Source organism: Parasteatoda tepidariorum, chromosome 10 (assembly GCF_043381705.1).
Source record: "Parasteatoda tepidariorum isolate YZ-2023 chromosome 10, CAS_Ptep_4.0, whole genome shotgun sequence".
Taxonomy (NCBI): Eukaryota; Metazoa; Arthropoda; class Arachnida; order Araneae; family Theridiidae; genus Parasteatoda; species Parasteatoda tepidariorum.
In genome coordinates this window covers 79,592,613-79,616,214 of record NC_092213.1, presented here as the reverse complement: position 1 = coordinate 79,616,214, position 23,602 = coordinate 79,592,613, and the positions used below count along the sequence as shown (strand labels likewise).

The window sequence follows — 23,602 nt, the reverse complement described above, 5'->3', positions numbered from 1 at the left end:
AAAATTTAAAGTATTGAAAAAGTAAGTTCAGGCAAACCTAGAGTAAGCTATGAAGTTTCGAATACTGAAAAGATAAATTTGTTGTTGTTGTTGCTAATGCCAGTTGCCACACAGGCAAGCCTGATGGGTGAAACCGAGCAAATTTTAAGGCAGAGTGTGAATTTCTTGTTTCTCAGTGGCGCCATCTATGGCCAAGAATTCGACTTCTGCCACACCATACGTCGCATCCGCTTATAGGGCGGACCCATTCATTCATCCACAGATCGTAATTTTGACCTGAATTAGAGAACGATCGATCTCCAATCCAGTACCCCCAGAGGTATTGATTTGTTATGGGAACATGGAGGGCTTTGCAACTCGACAGATTTAATGTGCATCAGTCACTTTACTACACGGGGAGTCTTCGGTCGACGGGGTTCGAACCCACGACGTCTTGGACATGTCCCACGGATGGGACAAGGGCCCAGCGCCCTACCGACCAGGCTATTCCGGCATATAATATAATAATAAATGATAACTTAAGATTGCGAGCCGCGATGGCTCATGTGATAGAGCGTTCGCCTTCCAGTGACGCGAACAGGGTTCGAATCCCAGTCGATACGAATTTTGCATCCGGCTTGCACCGACCACAGTGCTGACGTAAAATATCCTCAGTGGTAGACGGATCATGGGTTAGAGTCCCCTTGACGCGAGGCTAATCGTTCGTGAGAGGTTCTAGCGGTGTTCCTCTCCATGTAACGCAAATGCGTGTTAGTTCCATCAAAAAGTACCTGAGGAAATATTTCCGCCGATACTTGATCCAGGAGTTCCCTTGTCTTCTGGATTGGGTTCTAAATTACAAGGCTACGGAGTTGAACATTAGTTGTCATAAGCCCAAAAAAATTGGGTCGGCTGTTCAACGACTTTTATAATATAATATAAGATACTCTCTTCATATTAGGGCCGGGATAGCCTGGTTGGTGGGGCACTGAGCCCATGTCCAAGAGGTCTTGGGTTCGACCACCGCCGGCCGAAGGCTCCCCGTATAGTAAATGGTGACTGATGCACGTTAAATCTGTCGAGTCATAAAGTCCTCCATGTTCCCATAACAAATCATACCTCNCCCAGAATTCGACTTCTGCCACACCCATATGTCACACCAGTTTACGGGACGGACCCATTCATACATCCATTCATTCATCCACAGATCGTAATTTTGACCTGAATCAGAGAACGATCGATCTCCAATTCAGTACCCCTAGAGATTTTAATTTGTTATGGGAACATGGAGGACTTTAGCAACTCGACAGATTTAATGTGCATCACTCACTTTACTACACGGGGAGTCTTCGGTCGACGGGGTTCGAACCCACGATCTCTCGGACATGGGTCCAGCGCCCTACCGATCAGGCTATTCCAGCAAATAATATAATGATAAATGATAACTTAAGATTGCGAGCCGCGATGGCTCAGGTGATAGAGCGTTCGCCTTCCACTGAGACGAACAGGGTTCGAATCCCAGTCGATACGAATTTCGCATCCGGCTTGCACCGACCACAGTGCTGACGTAAAATATCCTCAGTGGTAGACGGATCATGGGTTGGAGTCCCCTTGACGTGAGGCTAATCGTTCGTGAGAGGTTCTAGCGGTGTTCCTCTCCATGTAACGCAAATGCGTGTTAGTTCCATCAAAAAGTCCCTGAGGAAGGCAAATTTCCCCCGATACTTGATCCAGGAGTTCCCTTGTCTTCTGGATTGGGTTCTAAATGACAAGGCTACGGAGTTGAACATTAGTTGTCATAAACCCAAAAAAATTGGGTCGGTTGTTCAACGACTTTTATTATATAATATAAGATACTCTCTTCATATTAGGGTCGGGATAGCCTGGTTGGTGGGGCTCTGAGCCCATGTCCAAGAGGTCTTGGGTTCGACCACCGCCGGCCGAAGGCTCCCCGTATAGTAAATGGTGACTGATGCACGTTAAATCTGTCGAGTCATAAAGTCCTCCATGTTCCCATAACAAATCACACCTCTGGGGTACTGATCCAAGAGTTTCCTAGTCCTCTGGATTGGTTCAAACTTACAAGGCTACGGAGTTGAATATTAGTACTCGTAAACCCAAAATTAGGTCAGCTGTTCAATGACGGTTCTAAAATAAAATATACTCTGTTCATGATCTGCGATGGCTCAGGGGAAAGACCGTTCGCCTTCCAATGAGGTGAACCAGGGTTCGGTCCCGGCGATGGCTGGTCGATACGAATTCCTCATCCGGCTCGCACCGACCACAGTGCTGACGTGAATCCTCAGACGGATCATGGGTTTGAGACTACTAACCGTGAGGCTAATCGTGGTAGGTTCTCGTTGTCTTTCTCTCCATGTATGCAAATGCGGGTTAGTTCCATTAAAAAGTCCTCCACGAAAGCAAATTTCTCCCAATGCTTGATCCAGGAGTTCCCTTGTCTTCTGGATTGGGTTCAAAATTACAGGGCCACGGAATTGAACATTAGTTGTCATAATAGAATAGCCGCCTCATGTTTACGTAATTTCTCTCCTCTTGGCGATTTCTCCTTCTCTGTTGCCATTGCTTTGGCAAATCTTTTACACGGTAAAACGTTTTAGTAATAAGTGGGTACACACTTCCACGGGGAAATAAAACAAGATTTGGCAAAAATAGTAACGGAGAGGGAGAAAGTGCGAAGAATGGAGAAATCGCGTGACCTTGAAACGCCTATTCTATTTAGAGTACCATCATACGTTATGTTTTTAACATGGATTTTAAGTATTCTTCTTCTTTCAGTATGAAGGAGTGCCCGCGTACCCAGATCCAGGACGTTACTGGTCCATCGTTGAAAAGTACGCCGTGACTCAGTTTTACACAGCGCCAACAGCCATCAGGACTCTCATGAAGTTTGACAACTCCTTTGTAACGAGGTACTCTCTTCTTTCTTCTGTTTTGTAACTACTTAGCAAACTTTAAAAATAAACAAGCTATACTTATTCCTATTGGAACTGACGCATTCCATCACATGTTAATATTGGTGGCAACGAGACAGCAGATTGATTGGCCAAAGAGGGCAGTGAGGAATATATATCCACCGGGTCATCACTTACTTATCAGGAGCTTTACTCCAGTGAAAAATATAGACAAAAATCAATCTGGCAAACTCCACCTACGCACCAATGGTACACCGCAAGATCTCCTGGCACCCATATGGGAATCAATTGCGATCGAAGCTCCCATACTGCCTTGGCCAGATTCTCAACTGGCCACCTAAAATGTCTAACATTCGAACATGGCACAAAAATTTACCCGACTTGTAAAAAATGCTGTGTCCATCCAGCCTCACCGAAACATGTACTTGATTGTGTTGGACTATCCAGGGCCGACTTCCCCTTCTTGCCATCGATTTTCTGGTTGTCAACAGCTTTTTGGAGTTGATCTGACTAATGTCAGATCTATGAGGATAAGCAACAACAACATCAGAACTGACTCAGAATAATCGGCGCTTTCTGACTTGTACTAATACCAGATTTCCCGAAAATGACCATCGCACAATTGAGAAAGTACTTGCCTACCACGGCTTAGTCCGGGGTTCAATTCTGATGGTTTTATCCGATCGTGTCATCCGTGTTCATTCGATTTGTACCGAATCGACACTCTAAGTGGTTGGACAGTTGCAAAATATGCAGCAAAGGCCGCTTGCATAATTGTATTGTTATGTGTGCCAGTATTGTCTTCAGATCCCCATTAAGGATAAATCTTATCCATTCACTGATAGCTTATTGGTGTAGCCGTGGTGCTACATTTAAAAACCAAACCCAATGCCCAATTGTTTAAAAATGAATTGAAAAAAGACGAAAAGATATAAAAAAATATATGGTTTGTTGCATTCCTGCTTAATAAACCAGGAGGATATACCATTCACAAAGTTTCAAAATTAGTTTTAAGGTTTGTCAAAAAATTGCGCGGCTAACTGAGAAGCATTGTTTTTTAAAATATCCTCAGTAACAGCATCTTGAGCTGTATGAGAACAAAATTTAGTTGAAATTCTCTGTCGGGCACTGTTCAAGAACTTAGTCGCTAAGTTACTGAGTTTTCAAAGTTTCCTAAGAAACAGTGCATTACTATCTTCTTCTGCTCTTTCCTCCAATTTTCATTTATTTTTAGGGACAGCCGGTAAAAGCTAACAAAAAATGTCGAGTTTCAAACCATCTACTTATAAACTATTTTGCTAAAACTGTACTATGTACTATAATCTGCGCGTTTTCTCGAACTATAAAGTCATGGTGGCTCAGTAGATAGAGTGCTCTACACCAGATGGGGTGACCCCAGGTTCTAATCCCAGCATAGGCTAGTCCAGGGATGGTCAAGCCCCTTGACAGTCGAGCCATTTTTCAAAATTTGAAATTTTTCTCGAGCCGCAATTAAAAACGCATTTAAAAGGTATGCAAAAAAGGTATTAAAAAATTTTGCTTACAGAGATTATATTTATTGAAAACATATAAATGAAATTAAAAAATATGTGTATTGAGTTTAAATATTAAACACGTCTATTTTACTTCACTTGATAATTCTTTAAAGTTTGGTGAATAATTAGTGACAGCACTTCTCAGTAATTCTTTGAGATGCTGGCTAGTTAATACTGATCAGTGTTTGGATTTCATGAATTTTAAAGTGGAACAGAATGATTCACATAAGTACGTTGTTCTGAATATTGAAATAATTCGGCAAGTAGCCTTTTTTAATTCAGGATACTTCGATTCTGGTACAAATGTCCCAACTTTAGTAATCGGCGTCGACTTAAATTTTAATTGCAGAGCTTGATCGTCTTGCATCTCGATTAATTCTAATACTTTAGATGCTTTTTGGGTCATAATTATATTGGAAATGGAAAGCTCGCCTTGAATTATGTTAATTTCAAATGGATTCAGAAAAATATTAAAATATAATAGCACAGAAATGAAAAGGGAACTCTAGTACTTTTATCAAGAGCCACAAATGATCGTTCAAAGAGCCGCATGTGGCTCGCGAGCCGCAGTTTGGCCACCCCTGGGCTTGTCGGTTCAAATTCTTCTTAAAGTTTGCACCACGCTGATGTAAAAGTATCCTTAATGATAGACGGATCTTGGGTTAAATACCCCTGCCATCGGTCTAACCGTGGGTAGTTTTTGTTATTTTCCATGTAACGCACATGTGGATTAAAAAGATCTTCACGAAGGCTAGTTTGACCCAATGATTGATCCAGGAGTCTTCTGAGTTGGGTTCAAATTTATAAGTCTACGGAGATGAACACTGACAGTCATAATTTTAAAAATGGGTCAATGGGTAATTTTAAAAAAGGAAATTAAAATTTTTGGGGCCCTTTAGATTAATTTTCTTTTCACGTATATTTCTTATTTATTCAAATATAAAAGTGTTTATATATCTTTTCATTTAAGAAAGCATGTTTAAAACTAAAAAAATAATAATAATAAATTGAATTTTACTTTATTTTGTTAAATTAGAACTGAACTAAAAAATAATCATAAAATTTTGAAAATGTTATGATTATTTTTTGATCAAATAGAATTACGGACACTAAATAATTATAGAACACTGAAACAATTATGAGATACTTCAGTTGAGGCACTAAATAACTTCTTTTACCATTTAAAACGTCTCAATAATGTCAACAGCATTTGCTTCTTGTTTAAACAAGTCTCAGCTTGCTATAGTACTGCCTTCAATTTTTTCGCGCAAATCAAAATGACAAATTTGAACTTAAAGAAACATTGATAAGTCTTATAGTACATAAACTATATTAATACTTATAAATAATAACTAAAATAAGTAATAAATAAATATGATTAACATTATGGGGAAAAAAATTATCGTATTTTATTAATATATATTGAAAATTGATTTTTTTTTAAATCATTGTTTTTCCTAATTTTTTTAATTTATTTTCAAAACATCCATTTTAAGGGGGCCCCTTATCATTGGGGGCCCTAGGCCATGGCCTAGTCTGGTCTAATGGGTAAGGCAGCACTGCAGCAAAGCATGAGTCTATTGTAAAGGCAGATTTTATTTCTAAGACGTTGCTTATAACACGAAACGCCCATGACATTTAAACTGATTTCAACCGGAAATGAAATTTTTTATTATAGTAAATATCAATATTTAAAGGACCGTCAATTAAAATGATTATATCAGAACTTCATATAGAGAATGGCCTATAACTGCCTTTGTGAAGGCCGTTCTGTAACGACAACATTTAACACATATTTTGAAAATACTTGTAAAAAATAATCACATTAGGGGTTTGACGAAATTTAATATCTTTTCGCGGAAAAACGAAAATAGCATCAAAATCTTATCAACCCCAAGTGAGGACAGTAAAACATCAAAACCTGTTTCATTTCTGGACAGACAAAAAACAATTGAGAAACGATTGTTAGAAACACTATCAATCAAACTGGTTTCGATGTTTTTCATGTCCCCTTTCCTGTTTATTAGATATTTATAACATTTCTTTCTGACTTAAATATTAACCCTTTGCTTACGGTGTTCATCTGTACCATCACATGTGGTCCACATGGTGTGCCCGCCGTAAGTAAGAGGTTAATTTCAGCTTACTAAGTGGTCGTTTAAATATTAAGTAAGCACCTTACCGAGGTTTGTGATTTACTTATTTTTGATGACAAGGATGGAGCAATGCTTACGTAACACATTAAGCTCCCCTTACTTTTAAAATTTTCTTTAAAAGCAAGACCAAAAATGTAAAAAAACAATAATGCATAGTGAAGAATTTCAAATTTGTTATAAAAGTTGAATTCAGGAAGAAAAAAATTTGAAAAGTTTACTGAAAAGTCAGTACTCAAGATTATTAAAGATTGTTCAACTCAAAAATTTTATAAAATGAACTAAACCGTATAATTTGTTTCATGCAAAGTTAAATCTTAATCTTAAAATTATATTAATAAAAGTAAAAACCAGGAGGATTTTTGCTGCGACTTTCTTACGTTAGCAAGCGAGAAAGTTTGTGTATGCTGAGTAAAAAATTACCAATAATATGCTTACGTAATATTTATACGGCCCGTGATTTTTCTTCATTTTTTAAAGGAAACACCGTTTATACGAAACATATTTTTGTTTTCAATATTATAGGCATGACAGAAGTAGCATTCGTCTTTTGGGTTCTGTTGGTGAGCCCATCAACCGAGATGCCTGGTTCTGGTACCACGGTATTGTGGGTGAAGGTCGTGTACCCATCGTCGATACCTACTGGCAAACCGAAACGGTAAATTAAGTGTACAATTGTATATTTAGATTCATTTTAATTGTGGTATATGGAGGGTTCATTAGCGCTCTTCACAGCGCTGAGTGGTTGGTTTGTGTAACGGTTAATCTCTCCTTTAAATGTAACATTAAGGTAGGGATATCCTGGTTGATAGGGCGCTGGGCACATGTCCGAAAGTTTGTGGGTTCGAACCCGCCGGCCAAGCTTCCTAAAACAGGAAGAAATTTCGAGAACTTCCGGTGTATCCCTCCGCTTAAGATATGCTTATGAGTCGATGTGTGAACAGGCTTAATATTCCTCGAAGTTTTACTAATGTGATTGTTGTTATAACTTACATGGAATTTTACCATTCATAAGAGTTTTCTGTGTTCTATAAATTCTAACAGGTAATAAGCCTAAAACACAAATTTAGCAAAATTAATATCACAGCATAAATATAGTGTTAAAGTTAGCCTTGTTTTGAAAGTTATCCCTAATTTGGCTATATTCGTGCAAAATCGCACCGTTTATTATTTTTTGTGTAGCATCATAGCTAGCTTGCGAAGTCTTCCGAAATCATTTGTTGTTTGTTTCCTTGAAAGTTAGATTCAAAGAACGCGTTATATTTTAAACAGTACCAAGTATTTGAAGGTGCGTTTTTTTTCTTCAGGTTTAGGCGTAAAAATTAGTCGGAAGTAGAAACCCGGAAGTTTTTCGACGAGCCATATGCGTTTAGCTTTACACGGTCAGCCATTCTTAACAAGCCGTGATGGCTCAGGGGATAGAGCGTTCGCCTTCCAGTGAGGCGAAACGGGTTCGAATCCTATCAATACGAGTTCTGCATCCAGCTTGCATCGTTAACATGGGTTAGAGTCCCCTTGCCGTCAGGCTAACCGAGGGAGGTTCAAGTGATCTTCCTCTCCATTTAACGCAAATGCGGGTTAGCTCCATCAAAAAGTCCTTCACGAAGGCAAATGTCTCTCAATACTCGATCCGGAGCTCCCTTGTCTTCTGGATTGAGTTCAAAATGACAAGGCTACGGAGTTGAACATTAGAAGTCGTAAACCCATAAAATTGGGTCGGCTGCTCAACGACGATTATAAAATAAAATAAAAAACATCCTTAACATGCGTTTTCTTTTTTCGATCAGCTAGTAAGTAATTTATGCAATTTATGTAATATAGCGTAACATAAGAAAAGGGAAGAGTTGTAGGGATGGTGAAATGTGACACTTTTAACAAGGATGTTAAGGGTGGTTCAAAATATTTAAAATTAAAGGTGTGACATCGCTTATAAATGGTCCCTTTGCNCATATGCGTTTAGCTTTACACTGTCAACCATCCTTAACGAGTCGTGATTGCTCAGGGGATAGAGCGTTCGCCTTCCAGTGAGGCGAACCGGGTTCGAATCCCAGGTGATACGAATTCCGCATCCGGCTTGCACCGACCACAGTGCTGACGTAAAATATCCTCAGTGGTAGACGGATCATGGGTCAGAGTCCCCTTGCCGTCGGGCTAACCATGGGAGGTTCACGTGATCTTCCTCTCCATGTGACGCAAATGCGGGTTAGCTCCATCAAAAAGTTCTCCACGATGGCAAATGTCTCCCAATACTCGATCTGGAGTTCCCTTGTCTTCTGGATTGGGTTCAAAATGACAAGGCCACGGAGTTGAACATTAGTAGTCATAAACCCATAAAATTGGGTCGGCTGTTCAACGACGGTTATAAAATAAAATAAAAAACATCCTTAACATGCGTTTTCTTTTTTCGATCAGCTAGTAAGTAATTTATGCAATTTATGTAATATAGCGTAACATAAGAAAAGGGAGGAGTTGTAGGGATGGTGAAATGTGACACTTTTAACAAGGATGTTAAAGGTGGTCCAAAATATTTAAAATTAAAGGTGTGACATCGCTTATAAACGGTCCCTTTTGCAAAGTTAACATTTAACTAAAAGAGTAAATAGCATTTGCCCATAGCTGAGTTCTCAGACAGTTCACCATAGCGGAGGTTCTACTGTAGAAGTATTTGTATTCTTTGATACAATTAATACGCAATTACAGTCGTACTTATTACAATATTCAACGATATTTTAAACTGTTTATAATGGTATGATGCATCAGTTATGAATTAATTGTAATTCTAGGGAGGATTTTTGATGACTCCTGTACCATTCTGTACCCCATTAAAGCCAGGATGTGCAGTAAGTATCAATTTATGTCATCCTTCAATTTGTAAACTCAATTGAAATATCTTATCTCCAGTGATCACGCAATTGAAACAGGTTCTTTCACCGGGTGATTATGACAGGAATTTTTTTTTCAGAACTTATTTTTAAATTAAATACATGCTAATAATACACTTGTTTATTTGTTTTTTCAATAACATCAGCTAGTATGGTGTGGCTGAAGTCGAATTCTTGGCAATAGATGGCGCCACTGGAAAACAAAAACTATCGTATCCCGTCTGCCTAAACAGGCATACGTCAACAAACAATAACATCAGCTTTTAAAGTAGTTTGCTTAATTGATACGGGCTGGTTGGCAGTGCACTGGACAACTCGAATCCAGTCAGTCGAAGGCTCCTCGTGTAGTAAATGGTAACTGGTGTACGTTAAATCTGTCGGGTCACGACGTCCTGCATGTTCCCATAACATTTTATACCTCTGGGGGTACTGATTTGGAGATTGATCGCTCTGTGGTTCAGGTCAAAATTACGATCTGTAGACGAATGAATGGATGTCTGAATGGATCCACCCCATAAACGAGTGTGACGTATGGAAGTGACAGAAGTCGAATTCTGGGCCATAGATGGCGCCACTGGAAAACAAGGACAATCGCACTCCCTCTGCCTCAATGGCCGACGACGTAGAAGGAACTTGATTGATTGATTTTGAAATTATGCAATATATCAACGAATTTTTCATTGAACGATTTTTAATGCATCTCTTGTTGTATTTACCAAAAGAAGCTTTTATTCTTAACTTCTAAATTAATAACATAAATGTAGCGCAAAAAAATATTGCGAAACAAAAAACAAAAAGAAAATTTTAATTTTAATTTAACAAAAATATCTCACCTTGTGAGAAAAAACACAAGAAAGTTCAAATAAAAAGAAGAAAAAGAATGTTCTACTAATTCTTTTAAAAAATAAAAGAGGAAACGTGAACCACCAATATAATATGTCCTTTTTTAATTTCATGCTTTTTGCCAACCTGGTTAAGTATGACTCGTCTATCTTCAACAGCAATTTAAATTCTGTTCTTTGAAAATAATCGTCTGCTACTATGTCTTTGAAAATAATCGTCTGCTACTATGTCAATCTTCAACATCTCTCTTTTTTCTTTTTTTTTATTAATTTCATTTAATTCTTAATAAAGAGACTTTACATAGCAGATTTTAATTCAGTCTGTTATTTGCTTAAAACATTGCTAATTTTATTATTATAAAAGATAATTGAGAACACGGATAAGCTTTGAAATAATTACTGGTCTGTTTGTTACATATTTTTAAACATCATTATCAGCGATTGCACCGTGATTAAGAAATTGAACTGTCATAGCGATCTCGGGAGGCTATTATGCAATCTAGTGGGCGATAAGCTTTCTTGTTTGGCGGTTCTCCTCTTGGCGCATTTTTGTTAGACGTCACCTTGATAAGAATTTCTAAAAAAAGCACAAACGATTCTTATCTTTAGTTTTGGAATTAATAAATTTTCAAAGTAATTTACGAATTGTATATTTTTAAAACATCAAGTTACACATGTCTGTTAGCAAACATTTTAGTTATCATTTTATTAATGACTGGAATAAAAATTTTAACAGTATATTATTTTTACTCGTTTATTTTAACTAATATCTAACTTATGATCAGCACTTTTTTGTTAATTGTATATAAATCAAACGATTACTTTTTTTTATAGGAAATTGTTTGTTAGTTTTAATCATTTTCAATAATGTAATATAAAATATTTTACCTTATTGTTTTTTATTTTATAACCGTCGTTGAACAGCCGACCCAATTTTGGAATTACGACCACTAATGTTCAACTCGGTAGCCTTGTAATTTAGAACCTAATCCTGAAGACAAGGGAACTTCCTGGATCAAGAAGCATTGAGAGAAATTTTGTCTACGTGGGGGACTTTTTGGTGGAATTAACCCGCATTTGCGTTACATGGAGAGGAAAACCACGAGAACCTCTCATGATTAGCCTGACGGAATGGGACTCTAACCCATGATCCGTCTACCACTGAGGATATTTCACGTCAGCACTGAGGTCGGTGCAAGACGAATGCGAAACTCTTACCTCAGCCAACGCCGGGATTCGTACCCGGTTCACCTCATTGGAAGGCGAACTCTCTATCCCCTGAGCCATCGCGACTCTTACTGTTTGTTGCATTTCTTATATTATATAAAGCAATTATTAAACTAGGATGCATATTATAATTGAAGGATTTACAGTGAGTTACCGTGGGTCGGTTTTTTGATGCTTATTTATTCTTTTTTTTAATATATATATACATATATTTATGCACCTTGCATAGATAATAAGTGTTAGTACTTTTTTCTTGGTTTTAATCCTTGGTTTCCATGTTTTTTTTTTTTTTTTAACAAAGTAACGCTCAAAATTAACTTTAGTAAAGCAAGTATATATTTAGTTTGATATTGTGACATATTGAAATTAAAGTGATAGTTGATTCGAGAAACTATCAACTAAGAAATTTGCTATGGCAAATCCCTGTATAAATCTTAGGACTCAATTTTCTCTGAATATAAATTAAGGACTCAATTTTCAAAAATGTTTTTTTTTAAATATTTTTTTTAAATGTAACAACATTTCTAAATAAGAATATTTTTGTAACTTTCAAAGAAAAATAATAAGGAAGGTTTTTGACAAATGAGACAACAAAATTATTAAAATTACAACGATTGAAACTAGCTATATTGGAAAAAAATATAAAAATTAACAAAAAATACTAGTTACAAAAAAAGTTAAGAGCTTTTAATAAATTATCAAATATAAAAAAAATTTAAGAATTATTTAATTTATTAATTTATTTAAGTAATCAGACACAAAAACGCACAGGAACTATAAAGTGCGTTTTTTTGTCTGATTTCGTAACTTAATATATCGTCTGCATTAATTAATTAGCATATCGGCGGTTACTCCCTCAAACCATTAAGATTGAGTCCTAGAACGTGAAGATCCGATCAATAGAACAAAAGTTATTCAGGGTGGTCCTTTTTTCTTCTTTTTTTTCACACTGTACTTCATTTCTTGGAGGGTATAAAAAAGCATTAATCACTTAAATCGCAAATATTTGATAATTTTTTTAGCCTTTCTTAAATCACTGTCGATAAAAGTATAGAGTTTGAAAGTTAAAAGAACTAATTCGTAAAAAGTGCTTTAGAATAAATAAAAAAATACTGCATGTAAGCATGAAAATATTTATATATGAAAATATTTATCCCGACCTGCCCCAATTCAGGGCATACGGGTAAATGTTTATTAAACCAAGTAAAAACAGAAAAGAACATAAAAAGCAAAAAGTGCATAAAATACAATAGTCATATGCCAACAGCTGGGAGGGCCGCCATATAGTGCTTTAAGCCGACGGCCCACCCTTATATTGAGCCAAATTACAATAGTGTTGAAGACCCCAACAAAGTTACAGGGAATACAGTATGTGTTACAATATATANACCTAAGCATGAATTAAAACTTCTTAATATCTCCTCATGTTTAATCAACCAAGAAATAGCTCATTTCAAAGAGGGAGCTTCTTTCTCCCCCGATTCTCGTTCTCTCGCTGACTCGAGCCAAAACCTATCTTAAATAATAGTCCGACACCCCTTCTTGAAATAGTTAAACCTCACATCCTCTACTGCAGACATGTGGCTAGGGGAGTTCTTTACATAGACAAACTACAAACTCTATTTTAAAGCGATCGTCTTTGGCTTTAAATTCAAGCACCTCCAAAACTTGTTGAAAACATTTTCCGCTTTGGGCTGAAACTCAGATTTTCGCTCGCAAAGGTTTTCTTGGGATGCCAATGTCCTTATGAGGTTTAACAGAAACCCTAACCCTCCACGATGAACTGAACGGAAAAATCATATTATTTCAAGTCTGGTGAATAAAAGGGCCATTCTTGTTCTGTCATAAAGTCTGAATATGGCACCTTTCTTGAAGGGGATTCAGATTTGTGTTAACTTTTGTGTCTAAGGATGTTTTAAAATAAGTTTGCGGTGAAAATAACTCGTTTTTAAATTGTAAGTTATATCCTGCCATCCTTCTTTACTTTTTTCTAAGTTATCCTGCATTTCATAGGCACTTCCTTTCTTTGGAGTGGAACCAGAATTGGTGGATGAGAATGGAAAAGTGGTCGAAGGTCCAGGAAAAGGCTATCTGGTAATTTTTCTTTTTTTCGCATGTACTGTTACCTCTCAAATTTAGGTTATGTCTCAGTGCTTATTCTCCAATTTTTGTAAGTTTTAATGGAGTATAACATGATTTGCCTCCAGGTGGCGCCACTTTAAAAAGTTCTAAATTGAATCACATGTAGTGATATTTATCTTAAATTTTAGCATCGGTGTAGGGAATACCGAACAGTGGCACTTAACTAGACCTAGTATAATATTTCGGGCATTTACCAAAGCAACTATGTGATTGTCAACATTCACCGGGTGGAAGTTAACAACCACCAATTTCGGTCATTTACAGTAACATATACAAACAATGTGTATACATATGTATAAATATTTAGAAAATCCTCTCTCCCCGTATCACCACCTTGTTTATAACTGCTATGTTATAGACAAGATATAATGTAACATAGCTCTTTTATTTAGAAAAAAACAAATTTAGCAATAGAAACTATATATATTTTAATGAACAACCTGTTAAAATAACAGGAAACACCTGTATTTAGTTTTTTGTTTATGGTTACAGGTTATCAAGAGACCGTGGCCAGCCATCATGAGAACAGTGTTTAAGAACCAACAAAGATTTGAAGATGCCTACTTCAAAAAATTTCCCGGTTATTATTTCACAGGAGATGGTAAGTCCAGTAGTATATTTTATTTACATAATCTTAGTTGTAAAATAGATACAAATACCACTGAAGATATTTTAACTCATCACTGTAATCGGTGCAAGCCGGGGGCGAAATTCGCATCGACCAGCCATCGCTGGGATTCGAACCCGGTTCAGCTCTTTTGGAAGGCGAACGCTCTATCCTCTGAGCCACCACGGCTCGCAGTTGACAATTTTATTTTATTTTATAACAGTCGTTGAACAGGCGACCCAATTTTGGGATAACGACATTTAATGTTCAACTCAGTAGCCTTGTAATTTTGAACTAAATCCAAAAGGGAATTCCTGGATCAAGTATTGGGAGAGATTTGCCTTCGTGGAGGACTTTTTTGACGGCCCACATTTGCGTTACATCGAGAGGAAAGCCACATTAACCTCCCACTGTTAGTCTGACGACAAGGGGACTCTAACCCATGATCCATCTACCACTGAGGCTGATTTACATCAGCACTGTGTTCGGTGCGAGGCGACGGGTGCAGAATTCGAATCGGTCAACCATCGCTGAGATTCAAACCCGGTACACCTCATAGGGAAGGGAGCGCTCTATCCCCAGAGCCACCACGACCTGTTAAGCTTCATTGAAGTCAATAATAGAATTATATAATAGAAAATTCTAATTTGTTGCTTTAGAATTTTAAATGCATTGAAATTTTTCAAATTTTGTATGTTCTTCTTAAAATGACTTAACATTTATAATTTCATACGGGAGGTATTTACAGACATTGAAACTTAATCGAATCGAAATTGATGTTTTATGTCATTATTTTTGTAAAAAAAATTGCAAATTTTAAAACACTTTTTTTAAAAGAAAAATTGTAAAACAATTTTAACTGGAATTGAATTTCATAAAAATTTTCAATGTTTCTGAATATCGGCGGCAAGTAAAGTAATAAAATTGAAATTTAAAAAAAACTGTCTTTTTATCAAATAGTCTAAAAATATGAAACAAAAAATTTTCAGACCTATTAGGAAACTGATGCGCCTTACTTTTTAGATCTGACAAATAAAAAAATTAATTTTTGTTTTCCTTTCTGGTCCATTTAGAATTTTTACTCTATTGAGTTATTCAAAGTTTTTCCTAAATAGACTATAAATTTAATGAAAATTATAATAAAATTATAAACTATAGTTAATTAAAAACTTTGTGAAAAACTATTCACAAAATAAACAACACACGATTTTCTGCAAAAATGATGTAAAATATTTTGAATACTCTTATTTTAATCAGAACAAAAGTAACTAAAAGAAATCACATAGTTTCTAAAATATAGTTACATAGCTAAATTAAATTTATAGAGCTGTTCCGTTTTTCTTTTCGTGAATTGTACATTTTTCAGAAATTTAGAAGGTGGGTCAAAATATGGACACCTATGCGGCCACCATAAAATAATTATCAATCATTGTAAGGAGATGGCATGGCTGGCATAGCCTGGTCGGTAGGGCGCTGGGCTCATGTCCGAGAGTTCGTGGGTTCGAACCCCACCGGCCAAAGACTCCCGGTGTAGTAAATGGTGACTGATGCACGTTGAATCTGTCTAGTCTCAAGGTCCTACATGTTCCCATGGCAAATCAATACCTCTGGGGGTACTAAATTGGAGATCGATCGTTCTCTGATTTAGGACAAAATTACTGTGGATGAATGAATGGATCTATGAATGGGTCCGCCCTATAAACGGGTGTGACGTATGGGTGTAGATGAAATCGAATTCTTGGCCATAGATGGCGCCACTGGAAAACAAGAATCTCTCTGCTTTAACAGGCATACGAATGCATGCAAGAGATAGCATGTTTTTTTTTTATTCTTTTGGCTTCAAAACATGAAACCAAAAGAATCACAAAATATTTTGTCACAAAATAGCTTATTTTACATTAATTGTGACACTTTACATTATCCGAAATGTCACCTTTTTTAACCTTTTAGAAGAAATATGTAACGAAGTCGGTTTTAAATGCAGGTTGCAGGAGAGACGAGAACGGTTTCTACTGGATCACCGGGAGAGTGGACGATATGCTGAATGTGTCCGGCCATTTGCTGTCCACCAGTGAAGTGGAATCTGCACTTCTCGGCAATCGCAACGTTGCAGAGACGGCCGTTGTCCCACACTTTCACCCAATCAAAGGAGAATGCCTCTACTGCTTTGTCGTGCTCAAGGACGTAAGTACCATCAGAAGATTCGACAGGGATTTCAAAAGTTCAATTATTTTATAAAACCTTCATATCCGTCAATAATACGAGGGCCGTTTTGTTGTATACACTAATAGGTGGCGCATGCGTCGTTAAGAGTGCTTGTCCCGGCATTTCTTGGGAACAACCGTGCTCAGTTGCGGTTGTGTAGGTAAATTGCACGGTCAGATCTTTGTCTTTAAAATGTTCAAATTTAGCAAATCGCCCGACACGCACGAGATACTGTCAGTGATGCGTTTTAGTCGGTAAAAAACCTGTCTGCTGCATACATTCACTGGCAGATTTGTAAAGTTACGATTTGTGTGGTAGCAAAATTCCCTGCTATGCTGACAGAAAAATTTTGCTACTCTATGACAATGACGCAGCTAGGGGCCTAACTGGCCGAGCGGTATCGCCCGCCAAACGCTCTGTTAAGCGTGGAGGTGGCGGGTCCGAATCCCGCCGTAACCCTGGACGTATTCTTTGTGATGTCCTTCTCTGTATTGTGCTATCTGTTCTTCTACTTAGACAAAGGCTTATAAGCCTTATTTGAGCACACAAGCCTGCAAATGCATGTTGTACCAATAAACCAATATATCTACGCAGCTCATATCCCAGCTTTATTGGACTCTTTTGGTTGGGAAGTCTTGGAGCAACCCTCCCTACAACCTAGACCTTGCGCTGAGTGATTTTCTTCTTTTCCGATATTTCGAACATCATTTTGGCGGCAATCACTACAAAGATGACGAATACGTAAAAATGGCAGCGACCTCTTGGTTAACGGAGCAGGCGGCAAGTTTGTATGAAGAGGGTATTCTAAATCTAGTTGTGGTATGATAAGTGTTTAACCCCTTAACGATTGGTTAATTTTCAAGAGAACGGTCATAAAAGTGCCTATTTTTTTAGCTTTTGTATTTGTATTACATATTTGATTAATGCTGCAACTAGTTTAAAATAAACTAACTATCTACAATTACCTTAAAAATATCCTGGTACTGCCATCATGTGCGTAAAATGAGAAATAAAATGTTTTCCGAGCAAAAGAAATGAATTAGTTTTATTCTTATTGGCGCATTACTACTGAACAATCCAGCCCGTCAATATCACGGGAGCGAGAAATAGTGGGTGAAATCTCACCCCGTCATTTTCACGGGAGCGAGAAGGAAGGGGTTAAACAAACTTGGCAACTATGCTGGAGAAAAAAAAAAGTTTATAGAATCTGAAAATAAATTTGCTTCTTGAAAATTTTCCTTTCTTTTAAACATAGATATTCTAAAAAATTTTATTAAGAATAAATGATGTTCAAACAAATTTAACAATGAAGTTTTAGATAATAAAACTTTAAATATCCATTACATTTTTAAAAAAAATTTTTGAAAATAATAAATTCTTTTACCATTATAAAATTTCCGCATACATTGACAACCAAATAAATTTAAAACGTTGAGTTAGATTTTACTAAATTTGTATTTTTCCCATGTATTTTTTATATTAAAAGTTTTCTGCCCCCTCTAATCTTTTATTATGGTTTGTCTATAGAAAGAACTCCCCTTGCCATGAGGTCTAAGGCCATCTGCTGTTATGGAAACAAGAAATACCGCAATAGGCCTGATTTCCCTTCTCTCACCGACCCGAGTTAAAACCTGTCTTAAATAATGCCCAACACCCTTGACAATACTTGAAATAATTAAACCTCGTAACCATAGTAACCGCCACCACTCCAGACAAATGGCCGGGGAGTTCTTTTAAACAAACTTCCATTTTGCGAATTTCTCTATTTTCCAATTTTTTTTCGATGAACCAAGAACGGTTTGGAAATTTCTTCGTAAAATACCTTCCAAATATTTTCTATTTAACGAACTTTTCTTTGAGATCCACTCTCCCTATTTCCCAAAATATTTCAGAACATTTCAGACCTGTTAACTCATTTTATGGGGGGAATGATTTTGAATTGATTTTCGAAGCCACTTAACTTTTAGAGAAAGCAGTAAATTTATTTGCATGTCGTACAGGAATCCATGCCAAAAATCAATTTACGAGAAAGCATAACAGAAATTTCTAAAACATGGAACTATGATCGTACTTTTCGAAACAGTTTCGCTAAAGCTGGATTCTTATTCAGTGCGTAGGGCGAGGATGATATTCCTTTAGAAGAGATTAAAAAAAATGTGGATACAGCTAAGAGTAGAACCACGAAATTAATGATGACGTACTGATAAATGATTTTCTTTTTATTGATTCTGAAGCTGCAACCACAGATATATTAACTGAATCGGATATTTTGGACAGTTTGAAAAATAAAAAACAGCAATAAATTGTGAGGAAGACGAAGAATCTGAAGACGGAAATGATGAAGAAATCACCAAACCTTCATCTGATAAAATGTTAAAATCATTTGAAACAAGTCGATAGTAGATAATAATTTTCAAGATAAAGGTGTATCGATTGCTATTTTAATTATGTCTAGGGTTTATGAATTTAAAACTAGTTTTGTGTTGCTTAAACATTTCAAACGATGATAACGAATTTTCCATGTAACGAACTTATTATCGGGATTTAGCGACTTCGTTAAATAGAGGTCCGACTTATTTTTACGCCTAAGCTTGAAAAAAACTCGCCATCTAATATTTTTATACTTGTAGTGTTTTCAACATAACACGTTCTTTCAACTAACTTCCAACGAAACAAACAACAAATGATTCTGTGGAGACTTAGCAAGCTTTCTATGACGCTAACCCAAAATGAAACAAAGGGCACTATTTTTTACAAATATAGCCAAATGAGGGATAACACTCAAAACATTGCAAACCTCTCACTTTATTTATGCTGTGATATTAAATTTGTTAAATTTGTTTTAAGCTCATGACCTGTTAGAATTTATAAATTACAGAAAACTCTTATGAATGGTAAAATGTACGCATAAATTTAAACACATATCACAATTATAAAACTTCCAAGAATATAAAGCCTGTTCACACATTGCCTCGTAAGAATAACACAAGCGGAGAGATACACCGGAAGTTCTCTAAGGTTATAGGAAGCTTGCTATAGTTTACATTCACTCAACCATTCATAACTTTTGTTCTAATAATAGAACTTTTCACTTACAAAGAGAAAATCTTAGCGTCTCAGAATGTTAACCTTGTATACTGATGAAATAAGTGCAGCGTCAGATCTGCGTCAGAAAAAATATTTCGCTGGAGGTAAGCGTTTACCAAATAATAATTCATAAAGAAGATAGTAACAGATTAACAAGTAACAGATTTAAGGTTTAAGTAACAGTAAGTAGCAAATTTAAAGTTTTACTGCAGTCAGTCGTCGACTGAATGTCCTCTTTAAATGGATTCCTCTTAACGTAACTGAAACAATTATTTTTTATTTAAAAAAAATAGTTCATTTAAGCAATCGAAAAATTAATTGAAAAATATTTTTTTTAAGAAGTACTTTATTTTATTTCAGGGATGCAGTTTTGATGACAAAATAGTTCAAGAACTAAAACAACAAGGTAACAACATTCACAGTCTCTCTAAAATATGACAATATTAGCAGTCGCCACAGGGCGACTAAATATAAATGGGCATTAAAAAATTATTCGCCAATCGCGACTTTTGTTGACGAAAATGTGCATTTAATTATTGTTTATTCATTTTCAAAAGAAATGTCTTACCTCAGACAACACCGTTACCAGATCGCAATAAAAATGCAACAGTTACGGAGACTCATTTGCGAAGTCACATGCGATCTCTCTCTCTCTCTCTCAACTCTTTTTAAAACAGTTTCAAGAGTGGCCCAATTTACCAAACACTATGAACTGTGACAATAGTTTAAAATAGCGAAATAACTCATAGCAATTTAAAATCTTAAAAGATATATCAAATAATAGCTGCGCTTTCAGAATCTACATTGAACGATAAATATTATTCAAATCTTCAGCAAATGCATTATTTTTTATAACTTTTTAAGTTAAAAATATTCTTTTTTTGAATTAATCAATTAATAAAATAAGACGAGTGTTATAAAAAAATAAAAATAATCATTCTTACAACACACAATTACTTATTGAATGTTTTTATTATTGAATGTTATAAAAAAATTAAACCTAAGCACTGACAATATATTAGTGATTTTTCAAAATCAACAATAACAATAGTTTTAAAAAAATCATGTCTCGTATATATGTATATGAGAGAGATTGAGAGAGCCCGTCCGCTGTAAAGACTTCAAAGTATTCTTCCAGGTAATTTATAGCCAAATTTCATTTCAAAATTAGCCAAACAATGTTCTATGATTAATTTTTTCCTATAGAAAACTTCCAATCAAAATTCAATTTTGCTTATAAATTGAATTATTTTATAAAATTCAATTTCAAATCAAGAGTCAATTTACAGTAGGGGAGGGGGAGTAAATGAGCGATAAAAAAGTGGGATGATTTTTCGTCTTTGAAGAAAAGAAATAGGAATAGGCAATATGTTAATATTTGATAACTTCTTAGACAAGAGCAGTAATAAAAGGATAAACCTGAAGCAACATTACGTAATTATGTATGAAAAATGCATTATGTTTATGAGAAATAGTGTATATGTATATGAGAAAACATATTTTCTATGAAAATAGTTGGAAGACAATATGCATCTGACTACGACGCGATTTGCAGGAATACAGTTACAGAGTTGAAATTTTTCATGATGCTATTTTCGCTTATTAACTTAACAAGAGTTTTAACGATTTAATTTATAAATATAAGCTCATCATATTGGTGACGACTTTATTGGTCACGACTATTTCGCTTTGCATTTCGAATCAGAATTAGTTAATGATGTTAGTGTTCTTGATGATTTATTTTACAGTTCTATTTACAAAAGTTTAAATTACTACCTTCATCAATAAAATTCGAAACATTCAAAGATATAAAATGGTGTAAATATAAACATAATTAGTGCTCAAAAATAAATAAATATACACTTAAAGCCATTTTGTTTCTTCTCCACAAAAAAAGGAGCGAACAATCTCAGAAAAGCAAAACAAACTGCTACCATAGCAAATTAATTTTATGAACTAGATCAAAGTTAAAGATTAAACAGACGATAATTCTCAACAACGACAATTCCATCTGCTATTTCGAATTGTTCTTCTAACAGATTTTAAGTGGAATGTTGTACTGCTACATACTTAAGTGAGTCATGAAAAAACATAACTCGAAAGTTTTCTCATAATATAGTAACACTAGGAGACAACAACTGTTACCATAGCAAATTTATTTTATGAACTAGATCAAAGTTAAAGATTAAACAGACGATAATTCTCAACAACGACAATTGGGTATAATATGAAAAAAACACAACTACTTCGATTTAGTAGGAACAACATATGACGCAATGCTAAACGAATGGAATTTAGTTGTTGTTTATTTAGTTCTTGTTATTAGTAGTTGTTGTTATTTGTTTCAGTTGTTGTTGTTTATTTAGTTGTATTTAGTTTCAATAACTTTTCTTTATAATGCAATAAAATCTGGCGAGCAGCTATTTAAACGATCGAACACTTCGTTTGTTTATTTGTGGCTTGAAGTTAGGCTCGCAGAAAATGCCGTTCATGGGTTAAATTTAGTAGGAACAACACAACCTGTGACGTAGGCTATATTATACCCAATTCCATCTGCTATTTTGAATAGTTGTTCTAACAGATTTTAAGTGGAATGTTGTACTGCTACATATTTAAGTGAGTCATGAAAAAACATAACTGCAAAGTTTTCTCACAATATAGTAACACTAGGAGACAACAAACACTATAATCTTTTTTTTTTCCTTTGCAGTGGTTAATATCATCGGTCCTTTTGCCCGACCAGAGTATTTCCATCCAGCCTCTTCCCTTCCAAAGACAAGATCCGGTAAAACTGTTCGACGAATTCTAAGAAAAGTCGCCGCCAACGACAGAGACATCGGAGATCTGAGTACTTTATTGGATGAGAATGTGGTGGATGAACTCTTCGAATCAAAGAACTCCTTGAAACTAAATAAATAAAATAAAAAATCGAACATACTAATAAAAAATTGTTTTTTGTTTATAGGAGAGAGAACGTCAATGTTTTAATTTAAAATCCGAATGATTATTTTCGACTTAACACACCGGTAGGAACCATAGATCAATGAACATTCGCAAGAAAGTCCAAAAGTTACCTCACCTTTTTATAAGGCCAGTTTGTTCAAGCAATGAGGAATTTTTCGCTGAGTGGCATTGTCTCAAGTTTCAAGCCAAGTTTCTAACTTTTTCAGCCGAGTTTCAAAATTATTGTTCATGTTAAGAGAAAGTATAGGCCATTATGTATATTTAGAACATAAGTTACATTCTTCTATTACTTATAAAAGGAATACTGACAATACAATTAGGCTCCCTTGTGCCCTAACTAATTTATCTATAACTTTGCAGCTCGGTCTTGTGTTTAGGTATATTGCAAAAATAAATGTGGCCAAGTATGAAAACTATAAGTTAATATAAAAGCTAAATGCTTGCCTTCATGTATATGCAGAGAACATTAAAATCTTCAGAAATATCAGAATAATAGAATCGAGAAAAAAACGGGATTCAATCTTCTAATTCACTTCCGCGAATTTGCATAGGGCTCAAAATATTACCCATCGTGAGGCCTCTTATTCGTCTATAATTATGTGGTTAGGCTCCATATATTGGTACATTAAACACAGTGCATCTTACCAAGTTTCAAAATTATTGATTAATATTAAGAGAAGATATAGGCCTTTATGTATATTTAAAACATAAGCTATATTCTTCGATTATAAAGGAAAAAAGCCGGGATAGCCTGGTTGGTAGGGCACTGGGTCCATGTCCAAGAGTTCGATCCCCACCGGCCGAAGACTCCCCGTGTAGTTAATGGTGGCGGATGCACGTTAAATCTGTCGAGTCGCAAAGTCCTCCATGTTCCCATAACAAATTAATACCTCTGGGGGTACTGATCCAGGAGTTTCCTTGTCTTCTGAAGTGGTTCAAATTACAAGGCTACGGAGTCGAACATCAGTAGTCGTTAACCCAAGATTGGGTCGGCTGTTCAACGACAGATATAAATATTATAAAGGAAATATTAACATTTCAATTCG

The 23,602-nt window shown here is 35.7% G+C and overlaps 1 protein-coding gene across 1 annotated transcript in view; it reads left to right on the top strand.

Moving 5' to 3' along the window:
- LOC107448877 (acetyl-coenzyme A synthetase, cytoplasmic-like) overlaps nt 1-22,554 on the top strand; it is a 53,693-nt gene extending 31,139 nt beyond the window's left edge. Inside the window, exons 9-16 of the mRNA XM_043053621.2 lie at nt 2,776-2,909; nt 7,126-7,258; nt 9,384-9,440; nt 13,565-13,645; nt 14,186-14,294; nt 16,285-16,484; nt 19,953-19,998; nt 22,303-22,554. Of these exons, the coding sequence (XP_042909555.1) occupies nt 2,776-2,909; nt 7,126-7,258; nt 9,384-9,440; nt 13,565-13,645; nt 14,186-14,294; nt 16,285-16,484; nt 19,953-19,998; nt 22,303-22,511 (969 nt within the window). The 3' untranslated portion in view covers nt 22,512-22,554. The remainder of the gene's footprint in view (nt 1-2,775; nt 2,910-7,125; nt 7,259-9,383; nt 9,441-13,564; nt 13,646-14,185; nt 14,295-16,284; nt 16,485-19,952; nt 19,999-22,302) is intronic.
- Nucleotides 22,555-23,602: the final 1,048 nt, after the last annotated feature.